At 33.5% G+C, this 15695-nt stretch overlaps 2 protein-coding genes across 2 annotated transcripts; both read right to left on the reverse strand.

Annotated features, from left to right (window-relative positions):
- Nucleotides 1-798: 798 nt before the first annotated feature.
- On the reverse strand, nucleotides 799-2622 carry LOC108744987. Its single transcript, XM_025981747.1, has 3 exons — nucleotides 2452-2622; nucleotides 1505-1829; nucleotides 799-985 (listed from the first exon to the last, which is right to left on the reverse strand). Exons 1-3 carry the CDS (start codon nucleotides 2578-2580, stop codon nucleotides 849-851), a joined length of 591 nt encoding a protein of 196 aa, XP_025837532.1. The 5' UTR covers nucleotides 2581-2622; the 3' UTR covers nucleotides 799-848.
- Nucleotides 2623-4574: 1952 nt separating this feature from the next.
- Nucleotides 4575-6102, reverse strand: LOC108744986. Its single transcript, XM_018480988.2, has 3 exons — nucleotides 5940-6102; nucleotides 5392-5716; nucleotides 4575-4746 (listed from the first exon to the last, which is right to left on the reverse strand). The coding sequence occupies exons 1-3, from the start codon at nucleotides 6066-6068 to the stop codon at nucleotides 4610-4612; spliced, it is 591 nt and encodes a 196-aa protein (XP_018336490.1). The 5' UTR covers nucleotides 6069-6102; the 3' UTR covers nucleotides 4575-4609.
- Between the last annotated feature and the right edge of the window lie 9593 nt (nucleotides 6103-15695).

Below are 15695 nucleotides of genomic sequence, written 5' to 3' on the forward strand. Positions count from 1 at the left end.
TCCGTCTCATCTTTCTCACCCGAACCACCACCCACCCATTCCCACGATTCCTGAAAGCAGGCTGAAGAGGGCCTTCCGCCCTACCTTCCGGCATAGTCCGGAGGGACTGCCCACCCACCAGCATTACTGGCTGGTGGGAATGAAACACCCAAAAGTTTTTTAAAGTTTTTTCATACTTACTAACCACTCTGTTGTCAACATTCGAGTAAGTCTACAACATTTATTTATTGTTAATTGTCTGTCTGTTTTCATTGTTTTTGTATATTATTTTTGTGTCTTGTTGTGTTCTTGTGTCTTTTCAACTTTTATGTTTTTCGTCTGTTGTATATTTCTTTTTTCATTCATAGTTTTTGTTGCGTGTACATAAATTCAAGTTATTGTTATATCTTAGTGTTTTATTTGTGTTTTTATTTATTAAACATACCCTAAACGCTAAAGTAAGATAGTTTCGGGAGTGTAATATACTCCTTTGAGGGTATTTCTAGCTAGAGTTATTTTAAAAACTCGCTTACGAGAATGATATTATATGGAAATCTGAGAAACTTCTCTTACTGTCATCATATTTCACGAAACAATTTCGTTAGCGTTCATTTAGGTTCGGCTACAGATAATTTTTTTTTTCCTTTTGAAAAGTAATATTATTTTATCAATGCTAATTACATTAACCACATGAATCCCTTTGCATTGTGCATTAACAACCGAATGCTTATGTATCTACATTACTTTTATTTTGGTAAATTCACCTACAATTTTTGTTTTATTTAAAAAAGGGAAGGAATTAGTTAAAAAGAAACTGAGTCACATTGCCAACAGATTTATTATTAAATCATGAATCTAACTGTTTTTTACTATAAGCAGGGTATTACCTCCTGATAGATGTATGTTCGTTCTATATCGGCCAAGCCGTTCTCTTTAAGGACTTCATCAATTAGTTTAGCTTCCTTTTCTGTGTAACTTCTGTACCTGGTCCTCGCGTATAGTATTTCTGGAAAAACAAAAAATAATTGAAAATCCTAAGGACTAACGATGGATTTTTACAAAAGAAACTAAGAAATGATCAAGCAGAAATTAAAAACGATCATGCACATTATTACTTTAGCGACACTTCGCCTTTTTATTAAGACTTCCTCGAATTTAAATTGAAAAGGTCGTGTGTGAGGTTTTGAGTAAACTTTAAGTACGTAAGTCTATGCTATCTACAAAATCATTCAATTTTTCGTCATTAATATAAACATCCACGTTGCGTTTATGAGATTTTAGAAAAACAATTACTTTATATATGTATCCTAATTTTAAGGAAAACGAACCATTTATTTTCATAAAATATTTAACTAGGAAAACTCCAACAATTGTTTTTCGAAATCGAAACAATTGCTACAGTTTTTCTCGTTAAATATTTTATGAAAATAAACGGTGCGTTTTCTTTGAAAATAGTATAACGTCTTTTCACAATCACCCTACCGCAAATTCCATTTATTCGTATATATGAATACTCATCTGTTACCTCTTCTGTAGTTGCTGTCTATGTTGACGCAATTGTAATCGACGGTATAGGAAGTGCTATCGAACGCAAGAATTTTAAATTGCACTGAATCGGTAGCATTATTGGGTTTTACATTTATAATCCCTTCACCATTATCACTGGCGGATGTTGCTACACCATTGGATCCGGGAAGCCATTTATCATTTATTACATCTTTTTGGGTCAAAGTGTATTCCGACTCATTATAGTATTTCCCGATATTTCTATAGCTTATTACCTGGCAGTCGGCCGCTATGTTGAAAGTAAATACTGTAAACCATCTTCTTAAAAGACCAGCAAATGAATACTGTTAAAAAAAAAGTTCTGAGTCAAGCTACTTTTATAAATAATAGTGAAGTAACTGTCTGTAATATATCAAAATAACCACCTCTTAAATAACTGTATATATATTATTTGTGTCATATTAAGGTACAACTAACCCTTGAAATATTTTTTGTATGTCTGTTTGTCTGTTTGTCAATCTGTCTGTACGCTTTAACGTAAAAGGTTCGATGTGCTATTTTTAAATTTACGTTATGCATCAATCGACAAAGGAAAATTACCAAAAGGTAATTGAAGCTAAAATTCAATTGGGCACCACATTGCGAAAGCGAAGAAGAATAATAATTAAAATAAAAGATAGAAATAACAAAAAACAAAAAAAATGTGAATGACACAGTAGATTCTGAAAAGTAATAGACACATCGCGGGAACTTCAAAAAGACTAAGCGGAAAACTTCAAGTTGAGAATGAAGCAAAGGATTACCTAAGCAGAAATATTTTAATTAAGAAAAATCAGTTTTTTACTGTTTTAATGGTATTTTTTTCACAATGATTTATTGGTTAATATTCTTAATTGCTCATTGTTAAATTATAACTCAACAAACAAAGTGACAAGTGAAAGCTGGTTTAAAATTAAGTCAACTTACTGAATTAATTCCTAGGTAATTTTTTACTGGTTTTATTTTTCTGTCTTCACATTGACCTCGAGAGATGTATTGTGAATAAGAAATTGAAATTAATGCAAGAAACACAATCGCGAAAAGTTGCTTAGACATTTTTACTAGCTACTTCTAAAGTGTTACTGGCAAAGTGTAATGGATCTGTATTTTTCTGGATGTATATATGAGAAAAGATTTTTCATCGAATCAATTCATTAATTAGTCGTATCGAACGATACATAAGTTGTTTCTCGGAAATCTCTTATCTCTGAACCACTTAGCGCTTGTAAGTATAAGGGAAAAAAGGTAGTTTAACGGGACGTTGTAGTCCCGTTACGTGAGGGGGTTGGGGAAGTAAAAAAAAATTGATGAATTTTGCAGTGTGTAATTTATGGGCCGCCATATACAATAACTGAATAGTCGGTACCATAAATGGCGCCATTTCCTGTGCAATTTTTTGCATTTGTAAAAAATGTTGATAATCAAATCAAATTCATTAATCGTATCGAACAATAAGCTGTTTATTCTCAGAAATCTTTCATCTTTCGAACACTTAGCGATTGTAAGCGTATTTCGAAAAAAAAGATTGTTCATAAAGATTTGAAGAATTTTGCGATACGTAATTTATCGGTTGGCATATACAACAATTCGGTACAGTCGTTATTATAAAGAGCAGTATTTTTTGTGCATTTTTCTCAATTTGATATAAAAACGAAATTAATTAATCTTACTAGATAGGCATTGAAGTATGTGTTTTTTTCTCTGCCGGAAATGTGCAATCATCTTTCATCCTTCAGCCTGTGTATTATGAAAACTTATGTAGTAATTATTTTTTAATTATAGATCTGTAGAGGTTATAGATCGTATATTTAAGCTAGTTAGTCACATTTACGAGACGGTGAAAGTCCTAGAGGATTATAAACAGAACGTAGTAATAACATTACTTAAAAAGAGGGGTGCGGACAGGTACGAGATATATAGAACAATTACCTTAACTTCCCATGCGTCAAAAATCTTAACTAGAATTGTGTAGAGGAGGATGATAAAATGGGCGGAAGAAGTATTAGGGGATGATCAATTTGGGTTTAGAAGGAATAGACAAATGTGGGAGGCCGTTTTAGCTTTATGGATAAACAATAAAGAAAACTATAGAAAAAAGAAAGAGTGCGTACATGGGATTTGTAGATTTAGAAAAAGCTTTTGACAATGTTAAATGGGACAAGATGTTAAATATACTTAATAATAGTGNTTATTGCTGTGGAGGAGGCGTGTTTAGAGAGTAAAGACAGGATATCTTCCGTTTGTAAGAACGAGAAAAACGATATGCCTTTTGTGTGCATTATTTATTGGGGACTTTGCCTTCTTATTTCGACTGTACTATAGAAATATTTCATCTCTGGAACACTTAGTGGTTGTAAGTGTATTTGATTAATGTTGCGGTACGTAATCACATACAATAATTCGGTACAATCGTTATTATATAGAGCAGTATTTTTTGTGGATTTTTATTGATTTGATAAACAAATCAAATTTATTAATCTTATTAGGTAGGCACTGAACAATTTGTTAACAATACATTTTCATCGGCGTATCTTAAGCTTCCTACATTAAATTATCAATGCCAATCTCATTAATGACAAGAATTTCTCTGCATTTAACGTTAACGAACGAATACTATCCCACCTATTGATGTGAAACTTCTTTACGCACGGTAGGGTAAGTTCGTTTCATGCGAGTTTTTCTATGTAACGAAATCATGCAACGGATGTCCCCCCTCTACTCGGCCACGTAGTCGGGAACGCATGAGCCGTGAGCGCGCTCCAATGCAACGTTCGTTACAGGCAACTCCGCAATGTATTAGGTAAAATTTAAATTCATAGTGTACAAATAATACCATCAAACCAATTCCTTAACCCCTATTCCGGCATGTTTGTGTGTTTGAAGAAGTTTCACTTCAGTAGCGTGTTGTATAATTACACGTTGTATTTTTTTTATTTCTCTTTTTATAAATTCAAGTGATTACCTACTATTTTTCATTTATTCAAAAGAAGAGGAAATTCATTCAAAAAAGTCATTTACTGCTATTAGATTTAATATTTATTCATTTCGTACAAATTTCACGAATTTAATTGTTTTTTTTTTTTTACTAAAAGCAGATATTTAGATCCTGATTAGCGTATTTCCGTTTTATATCGGCCAGGCCGTTATCATTAAGGATTTTATCAACTTCTTTAGCTGTCGAATCGATGTAGTTACGGTACCTGCTCCTCGCATATAATAATTCTGGAAAAACAAAAAATAGTTGAAAATATATAGAGAAGGTTAGAAATGAAGAGGTATTAGAAAGAATAGGAGAACAGAGGACTCTATGGAAGTCAATAAAAAATAGGCAAGGTAGGTTGGTAGGACTCCTCCTCAGGCATGAAGGGCTAGTCAGAGACATATTAGAGGCAGAAACAGGAGTTAGGAGGGGTAGAGGTATACTTAGATTACGGTAGGAAAGAGTTGTTGAGGTGCGTGTCCAAACAGTCCCAGGACTAAGGACCTTATGATGTTGATGATAGCCAATTGTATCGTGTGTGACATGTTGGATAAACTTTAGGTTTACTATCCAAAAACTCATTCACTTTTTTGTCATAAATATAAAGTTCAACGTTGCCTTTATTCGGTTGTAGCGGAAAAACGTACATTATTTGTAAATATATAATACGATTCATTAAGCTTTCTTTAACATTCTTTTAAATTTGTTTTTGCATCACTTATTTTTTTCAATAATATCTGGTTTTACCGTTAAGCGCCTTCTCTTGAATTCTATACTGTTCAATTCTATTGTTATTTGTTTTTGTGTTTTATTTAGTATTTTCATTAATATTAACATTAAAAGGCGCTAAAAGGTTTTAGAAAAAAAATACTTTGTATCACTCTTACCTCTTCTGTGGGTGCTATTTATATTGACGCAATTATAATCAATTGTATAGTAATTGTTATTGTACCCAAGAATTCTAAACTGCGTCACGCCTTCAGTATTGTTGAATTTTACATCTACAACCTTTTCACCGTTATAATTTCCCAGTGATATCACGCCATCATCATCAGGATACCGTTTACCAGTTAATACATCTTTTTGTGACAAAGTAAATTGCGATTCATTCACTGACTTTGTTCTTCTTCTAAAGTTTAGTTCCTGGCAGTCCGCTTCGATGTTGGAAGTAAACACAGTGAACCATCTGCGCAAAAACTGATCACCTCCATACTATCGAAAAAGTTATTAGTTGAGTTACTTTTACAAATAACATTGATCATTCTTCCTCTATTTTTTAAATATCACGTCTAACTAAAAACTACACATTCAGTCAACCTTTTTCCAATGTTTTATTAACTAATATTCTTAATTGCTCATTGTTAAATTATAACAACTCAAATTTCATGAGAACAAAGTCACAAGTAAAAACTAGTTTAATAAAAAGTCAACTTACCACACCAATTAGTGGGAACTGTTCTACTGGTTTTATTTTTCTGTCTTCACACTGGCCTCGAGAGACATATTGTGAATAAGAAGATGAAATTAGTGCAAGAAAAACAACAGCAAAAAGTTGCTTAAACATTTTTACTAAGTACTTCTAGCCTGTTGTTTGCAAAGTATAGTGATTCTAAATTTTTTTGGATGTGTATATATATATGTAGATAAGTTGTTGAAAAAATGAAATTAATCGATCGTATCGAACAATAAGCTGTTTATTCTCAGAAATCTTTCATCTTTCGAACACTTAGCGACTGTAAGTGTATTTCGGGGAAAAAGATTGTTCATAAATATTTGAAGAATCTTGCGATACGTAATTCCACTTACAATAGTAAGTTCCCGAATATCTGCCTGTGAAATTTAACAATATATATGTAGATAATTTGTTAAAAAAATGAAATTAATCGATCGTATCGAACAATAGGCTGTTTATTCTCGGAAATCTTTCATCTTTCGAACACTTAGCGGTTGTAAGTGTATTTCAGGGAAAAAGATAGTCCAGCCGGATGATATTGATATGGTACTGTTAGGTGAGAGTTACAGAAGTGAAAAATTGACGAATTTAGCGATACGTAATTTATCGATCATCAATTTAATGGTCGCCATTTTAAAGAGCAGGATTTTTTCTATTTCTATAGAGCACTTGATAAACAAATTAAATTACGTACATAATTTATCTGCCGCCATGTACAATAATACAATATGATAATGAAATCAAATTAATTAATCGTATCGAACAATAAGTTGTTCTCGAAAACTGTCATCTCACAATCTCTTCGCAGTTGTAAGTGTATTTGGGGGAATATAAGAGTTCAACCGGGCTTTATGGGGCTATGACGTTGTGCAGGCCAAAAATTGGTGAATTTTGCGATACGTAATTTAAGGGCCGCCATATACAATAATCGAATAGTCGTTATCATAAAGGGCTGTATTTCCTGTGCATTTTTTTTGTATTTGTAAAGAGAAATTGATAATGAAATCAAATGAATTAATCGTACCGAACATAAGCTGCTTATTCTTAGAAATCTTTCATCTCTGAAACACTTAGCGATTGTAAGTGTATTTCGAGGAAAAAAATACACCAGCCGGGCGTTAATATTCCGTTGCGTGAGAGTTACCGAGGTAAAAAATTGATTAATGTTGCGGTACATAATGGACAGTCACACAATAATTCGGTACAGTGGTTATTGTATGGAGCAGTATTTTTTGTGAATTTTTACTGATTTGATAAACAAATCAAATTTATTAATCTTATTAGGTAGGCATTAAACAATATGTCAACATTGCATTTTCATCGGCGTATATTAATCTTTCTCCATTAAATTATCAATGCTAATCTCATTGATAAGAAGAATTTCTCTGCATTTATCGTAAACTAACGAACACTTACCTGCCTATTTGATTTTTCTTCTTATAAATACAAATAATTACGTACTATGATTCATTTATTGAAAAAAGGAAGGAATTAATTGAAAAAACTCATTCAAGTTGCTAACAGATTTAATATCAATTCATTTCGAACAAATTTCATGAATGTACTGTTTTTTTTTAAATAAGCAGGTATCAATATCCTGAACAGCATATGTTCGTTTTATATCAGTTAGGCCGTTGTCTTTAAGGATTTTATCAACTTCTTTAGCTATTGAATTTGAGTACATTCGGGTCCTGCTCCTCGCATATAATAGTTCTGGAAAAACAAAAANATAATACTGAAGTAACTGTCTGCAATATATCAAAATAACCACCTCTTATATAAGTCTGTATATTATTTGTGTCATATTAAGGTACAACTGACCCTTAAAATATTTTTTGTATGTCTGTTTACGCTTTAGCGTAAAAAGTTCGGTGTGCTATTTTTAAATTTACGTTATGCATCAATTGACAAAGAAAAATTATTAATTGAAAGTAAAATTCACTCGGGCTTCACATTGCGAAAGTGAAAAACCATTATAATTAAAATTAAATGTAGAAATAACAAAAAACAAAAAGAAAATGTGAATAACACAGTAGATTCGGAAAAGTAATACATCGCGGGAACTTCGAAAAGACTAAGCGGAAAACTTCTAGTTGAGATGTGACAAGTAAAAGCTAGTTTAAAATTAAGTCAACTTACGAAACCAACTCCTGGGAAATTTTTTACTGGCTTTATATTTCTGTCTTCACACTGGCCTCGAGAGACATATTGTGAATAAGAAAATGAAATTAATGCAAGAAAAACAATCGCGAAAAGTTGCTTAGACATTTTTACTAGCTACTTCTAAAGTGTTACTGGCAAAGTGTAATAGATCTGTATTTTTCTGGATGTATATATACCTATATGTACGATGAGAAAAGATTTTTCAGCCTATCGATTCATTAATTAATCGTATCGAACAATACATAAGTTGTTTCTCGGAAATCTCTTATCTCTCAACCACTTAGCGCTTGTAAGTATAAGGGAAAAAAGGTAGTTTAACGGGACGTTGTAGTCCCGTTACGTGGGGGGGGGGTGTTGATGAAGTAAAAAAATTGATGAATTTTGCAGTGCGTAATTTATGGGCCGCCATATACAATAACTGAATAGTTGGTACCATAAAGGGAGGCATTTCCTGTGCAATTTTTTGCATTTGTAAAAAATGTTGATAATCAAATCAAATCAATTAATCGTATCGAATAATAAGCTGTTTATTCTCAGAAATCTTTCATCTTTCGAACGCTTAGCGACTGTAAGTGTATTTCGGGGAAAAAGATTGTTCATAAATATTTGAAGAATCTTGCGATACGTAATTTATCGGTTGGTATATATATGTATATATATATATTTATATATATTCGATAGTTGTTATTTTAAAGAGCAGTATTTTTTGTGAATTNATATATTCGGTATTTAAACATTGTATAATTTGTTTGTTCACAGTTCTGTAACCAGCCAACGATTAAAACCAGCTCAAAAAAAAAACCAAAGCTTCAGCTGAGCGACAGCGAGAGTACAGACTCCGGCGAAAAAAACTGAATAGAGCACAAAATATTCATGAAGATAAGCCAGCCTTTAACGGCTTCAAATATCCAAAAAAACAAGCGAGATTGCAAGAATTAGATATCATTTCTGAGAGACTCATCTCACCGAGGCTGCCGTTTATGCAAATACGTAGATTGCGACATTTTAACGGCCAGTTCGCTATAACCGGGCACATAATTAATGTACCTGTCTCAGTTAATAATATGACAAATCTGTTACCCAGACGACTTGATGGATAAGAAGAAAAGTTTTGTATAAATGTGCACATCAAAAAAAACTTATTCATAAAACGAGTTATCTTCGTGGGTTGGTTAAAAGGTCTGTTATCAAACAATGGTTAACATAACAAAATTAAAGTAGATGATGTCTGATTCACAACTAATGATAACAACGTTATAATTGATTACACGGGTACAGAGAACTCTTCAAATTATGACAATATACAAGCGCATATCTCCCCTGAAACTGCAGATCACGCAATCCCTGTTAACCCTGATTCGAGATAAGAGCGAATACACATTGATGACTTAAGTGAATATATTGCAATTGATGAAAGTCTTACAGCGCAATAGCAAACTCTCATGTGGAACGAAGATAACTTCTTACAAATCGCTCCAGGAGAGAATAAAGTTCCAGAGAATTTGTTATTTGATAAGTACGCAGAAGAATTATCGTTTCCAGCGATTTACCTTGGGGAATTTCGTATATTTCGAGATGAAATTACAATCACACCATCTATGATGGCAACAAGTGAATTGCGTCGTTCAAATAGGAGAGGAGTAGTCCCAAATAGGCTTCTTTATACTGCGATGAAGTTATTGCGTCTGAGAGTTTGTGATGGTTTAAAAATTGTGTTTAAACATATCGGCAAGAACAATAATATATCAAAAGAGCACATATTATCTGAACATTATATCAACATCTGCTTAGAGAGCAACTTAGCTTTCATGAAGTCTATACCGAATTCTGCAGCTTATTGGTCTGCGCGTAAGCGTCATTTGTTTGCAATGATGCGTCAATTGGGAAAGCCAACCATGTTTTTGATGATCAGTGCTAATGAAACAGTGAAAGAATCAAGGAGAAGAGCTGATAGATGAGCAGAGAAATTTAGTACATTTGGAAAATATAGAGTTCTTAATTACTTCAAACGCATTGAATTCCAACATAGGGGTAGTCCACACGCCCACATATTATTATGGTTGGATAATGCACCCACGGACGCGTTGGGGGTCAACTACGAAGGAGCGATTGCATTAATTAATGCTCTCAGTAAGTTCATCAGAAGCTTCTGGACACGTAAAACTTCAAACACATAAGCACACTTTCACGTGCTTTAAAAATACCCGTGCGAAGATTCGGCAATGCAGGTTCGAGACGCCTTTCATGTCTATCCGTAAAACTACCATTCTCGTACCACTAGAGAAAGAAAATCCAGAGTTGAAAATACTCAAATCACGATACAAAGATATACGAAAAAGCTAGAAGATAATGATTACAACGTCATTGAGAACTTTTATCAAGCTAATCACATGATATCGGATGACGATTATGTAAACATTTTACGAGCTGGGATAACTCGACCTCGAGTATTTATAAAACGGCAACCTTCCGAAAAATGGCATAATTGCTTTAATCCTTTCATACTGAACGTGATTGTATCCAATATGGATTTCCAATTTATCATTGAGGAATATTCATGCGCTCAGTACGTCGTCGATTATATCAATAAGACTAACAGAGGAATCAACAATTTACAACAGAAACTCGTTGAGATTATGAACGAGAATCCAGAATTTGATATTATCGCTGCTACAAAGAAACTTAGTGTCAACTTACTCAATAGTGTTGAAATGTCAAGTCAAGAAGCTGCTTGGTTTCTATTACGTGAACCCATATCCAAGGCATCGGTTGCTGTTGATTATATACCTTCTTACTGGCCACAACAGCGAGAACGAATCAGAAAAACTTTGAAGGAACTAGATGATAATGATATACACATATGGAAGGAGAATTGTTTCGACAAGTACGAAAAGAGACCTGTTGAACTTGATGACGTCACTCTAGCCCAATTTGTGTCTCGATATAATGTCACTGCTAAAGGAAAATTAAATAAACGGAAAATTCCGAAAATTATAAGATACAGAAATTACAATATGGGGAAAAGAGTTATCAGATTACAAGAGGGAAATGGTGACGTTACATATCCCTTTTGAAATTGAAGAAACTGATGTCCTGTCAGATAAGAAATTCCTGCGTATGTTTGATGAAAATGAAGCAGTAATAATGGAGCGGGGAAAGGCATTTGAATCCAATTTAGATATTGCTAAAACGATGGAAATTTGTGCGCGATTAGGTCGGGATGAAATTGAGCTCAACGACTCACAAGCTGAACGAAATCAGGTTAATGTCGAGGAAATTCCTGATCCATATCAATAGCTTCTTCTAGATCCCAATTCAAGAATCAACGACGACGTAGTAGCAGCGACTATGATTAAGCTCGGATCAGTATGGAAGAAGAAACACAACTTGATGGGGACTGCAGAGTTTCTCGAGTTCATGAAAAAGTCAAATGCAAAGCAATTTGAGCTAGCACAACATATTATATGGTTGTTAACTTCAAAAAACCCACTTCCGTTACAACCATTCTGGTCCTGCTGGATGTGGGAAGACTTTCCTGATTAAACTCATTATGGAGATATGTAATCTATTCACAGTTACGGATGGTTACTGCAATGCTTATCTTGCATTTGCATCCACAGGGAAAGCCGCAGTTGCTATAGGAGGCACTACTGTTCATACTGCGTTTAAAATCACCCTGTCGAGTTTCCAAACGCCATTATTGAACGAGATCAAGGGTTTATATAGAACTTTCTTCAAGTATGTTAAGATGATACTCATTGATGAAATCAGCATGATCGGGGCGGAAATGTTAGAACGCATAGATTTAATACTGAAAGAAATAACAGGGAACTTTTGTGTGGCTTTTGGTGGATTACACCTTATTTTTATTGGTGATTTGAGGCAATTGCCACCTGTCAGAGCTACTCCCATTTGAAAGCAAAAAATACAGCGAATTGATGATCAGCAGTTATGGAAGGGAATTGTTTTTTATCAATTGAATGAAATCATGCGACAAGAGAATGCTGAATTCTCATCACTACTAACAAAGATTGGGAATGGAGATCAATTCGATGAACAACAGTTGCAACTGATTGAGTCGAGATTCTGTTCAAAGACGGAAGCGGAAGAACGCTGTCCTAGTGGAATTCGGTTATTCAATGACAACCATTCAGTCGATGAATATAATTTAAAAATCTTGAGTTCATCTGATGAAACCTCGAATTCAGTTGCTGATGACGAAATAATAGGATGTGGAACTGATCGCGAAAAAGAAAGAGTTGCCAGAGAGGAGCTTCATGAACTCAGTACGATTGACACAGGAGGGTTACGATATGAAATTATTTTCGTTGTAAATAAACCTTATATGATAACTACAAACATCGACGTTACTGATGGTTTAGTCAATGGGGCAGTAGGTAAATTGTTACACATTGAATTGGATGATCAAAATAGAGTTCTAAGGGTTTGGCTCCTTATTCCAAACCTCATTGGTGTTAAAGCACGTGGAAAAGTGGCTAGTTATGCAAATGCAAAAGGAATCTGTAGAGAAATGGTTCCTATTAATCGTAGATCTGCAACAATTCCTCTCAACTAAAATAAATCGATTCATGCTAAAAGAAATCACTTCCCACTAAACTCAGCCTGCACATTAACAATTCACAAATCGCAAGGAGAAACGTTTGAAGAAATTGTTTACAAATACAGCAAGACACATACGCAACCTTTGGTATATGTAGCCTTATCTAGGGTCACAGCTCAAGAAGGACTTCATATGGTACCTGCTGATGATCGTCATCGTTTTTACCATGGTAGATGAAACAACGAAGCGATACTTCCAATACGGAACAAATTCGCCCGGCTATCTACAGTTCATCTCACTACGATTGATCAAATTATACTCGATAAAATGAATGGAGGGAATATGATTCTCTTTTCTTTAAATTGCCAAAGTCTCCCAGTAGACACACGTGATCTCCGTGGTAATATTGTACAAAAAGCACACATTTTAATGTTATAAGAAACATGGTTTTGTAATGAGGAATCGATTAAGATTGAAAATTTCAACCGCATAACACAATATAGACGACCAAACATCAATCGTGGGGGCGGGGTCAGCATTTATCAAAATGTTGACGATTCACAACATGAGATAACTGACAATAATGATGTTTACGTGAGAAGAAATGACCAGCACGTTAGCCAAACAAAATCTAATTAAGAAGATATATGTGCCGCAAGATGCACTTTGCCTAACGGTAAACACATTGTTATCGTCACAGTCTATATCTCTGTCAATCAGAATGTTAATGACATAATAGATTTTATTCACGAGACATTATTACCATATACAGAAGGTGGTTCAGAACTATTGAGGAAACAGTATCATGTACTTTCGCTCATACTTGGTGGCGATTTTAATATTGATTTCAATAAAGTTGAAGGATTGAGAGGTTAGTCCAATATTTAAAATCAGAACTTAATTTGGATTTTGTTTCTGATAGGACACTGCGGACGACTAAGTATGATACAATCATTGATCCGATGTTTTCACGATTCGTAAATCACGTATCTACCGACGTTCACGTGTCCTATTTTAGTTACCACAAGCCTCTTGTCACAGTGATTAATAATAACGAGAATACTGATGTAATTGAAAAGTGATATTAATAGTAAAGTAAATCAATTTCCCTAACAATGTATTCATGTACTATGACTAATATATGTTTATGTAATATGTCAGCTATGGAATTATTGCCTGGGGTGGTACTTATAACAGTATTTTAAAATTACTTCAAAATTTTCAAAACAAGCTTTTAAAAATTGTATTCAAACAAACTTTCGCCACTCAGGGATATTCTCTCAACCTAACACAATTTTTTGCTTTCGAATCTATCACATAGCATTATGACTCATTATCCAGATTACATAAAGCCTCTACGAGTAGAACTAGATATAAAACTATTGAAATTCCGAGAATATATAAGATTATTAGTAATAAAAAGCTACGTCAATGCTATTAGAATATTCAACATGTTGCCAAACAATCTAAANTAGTTATTTTAAAAACTCGTTTACGAACATGATATTATATAGCAATCAGGGAAGCATGCCCTTACTGTATTTTTTTCAGCGTTCATTTAGGTTCGGCTACAGTTAATTTTTCTTTTTACTTTTGGAAAATTTTCTCAAGATTATCCAAGTAACACTAAATTATCAATGCCAATTACATTAAGCACAAGAATCTCTCTGTATTGTGCGTTAACAAACGAATTCATATGTATCTATTTTACTTTTATTTTGGTAAATTCACGTACAATTTTTGTTTTATTCAAAAACGGAAGGAATTGATTAAAAAAAACTCAGGCACATTTCCAACAGATTTATTATTAAATCATGAATGTAACTATTTTTTACAATGAGCAGGGTATTACCTCCTGAATAGCGTATGTCCTTTTTATATCGGCCAGGCCGTTCTCTTTAAGGACTTCATCAATTAGTTTAGCTTCCTTTTCTGTGTAGCTTCTGTACCTGCTCCTCGCGTATAGTATTTCTGGAAAAACGAAAAATAATTGAAAATCCTAAGGACTAACGATGGATTTTTACAAAAGAAACTAAGAAATGATCAAGCAGAAATTAAAAACAATCATGCACATTAATAGTTAAGCGACATTTCGCCTTTTTATTAAGACTTCCTTCTACTAAAATTAAAGAGAACGTGTGTGAAGCGTTGAGTAAACTTTAAGTACATAGGTATATGCTATCTACAAAATCTTTCAATTTTTGTCATAAATATAAACTTCCACGTTGCCTTTATGAGATTTTAGAAAAACAATTACTTTATTGCTGTGGAGGAGGCGTGTTTAGAGAGTAAAGACAGGATATCTTCCGTTTGTAAGAACGAGAAAAACGATATGCCTTTAGTGTGCATTATTTATTGGGGACTTTGCCTTCTTATTTCGACTGTACTATACTTGATGATCAGTTACAAAAGTGACTTCTTTTTGTTAAAAGCCTATCCTGTTTTATTCCTTTTTGGGCGTTTTAATGGTAAAAGGAGCCGGATCATTTTGCTGTATGTCTATATACAGGGTGGCGCAAAAAGTACGCAATATACTCACTGCGGCCAAACTGTTTAATCGAAAATTTTTTCAAACAAAACTTGTTCCCTATTTTAATACAAGACCGTCTGTATTATCCCAATTTGATTTCCTATACAAAGTGTTCAAAAAAAGAAAAAATAAGGTTTTGTTTCAATGGCAACTATGTGAAGTATAGGTCCAATCGAATGGCAACAGAATGACAAAATATGGGGCTACGCAAAAAAAATCGTGGCGACATTCAGATGTTTCTCTTTATCATTTATTGACCTTCGGAATTTGACGTTAAAATATTTTTAATTTAATTTAATGCAGCTTAAATACAAAAAACATTTGAATATCAGTGCGATTTTTTGTACAGCTCGATATTTTGGCATTCTGAACAACTATGCAAAAATTGCGGCGATATTTAAATGTTACTTTATCATGTATTATCATAATTTTACATTATAATTTTTTTATTTTAATTAAATGTAGCTTAAATAGAGTAAATTTT

This window comes from Agrilus planipennis, unplaced genomic scaffold (assembly GCF_000699045.2).
Source record: "Agrilus planipennis isolate EAB-ADULT unplaced genomic scaffold, Apla_2.0 scaffold42, whole genome shotgun sequence".
Classification (NCBI taxonomy): Eukaryota; Metazoa; Arthropoda; class Insecta; order Coleoptera; family Buprestidae; genus Agrilus; species Agrilus planipennis.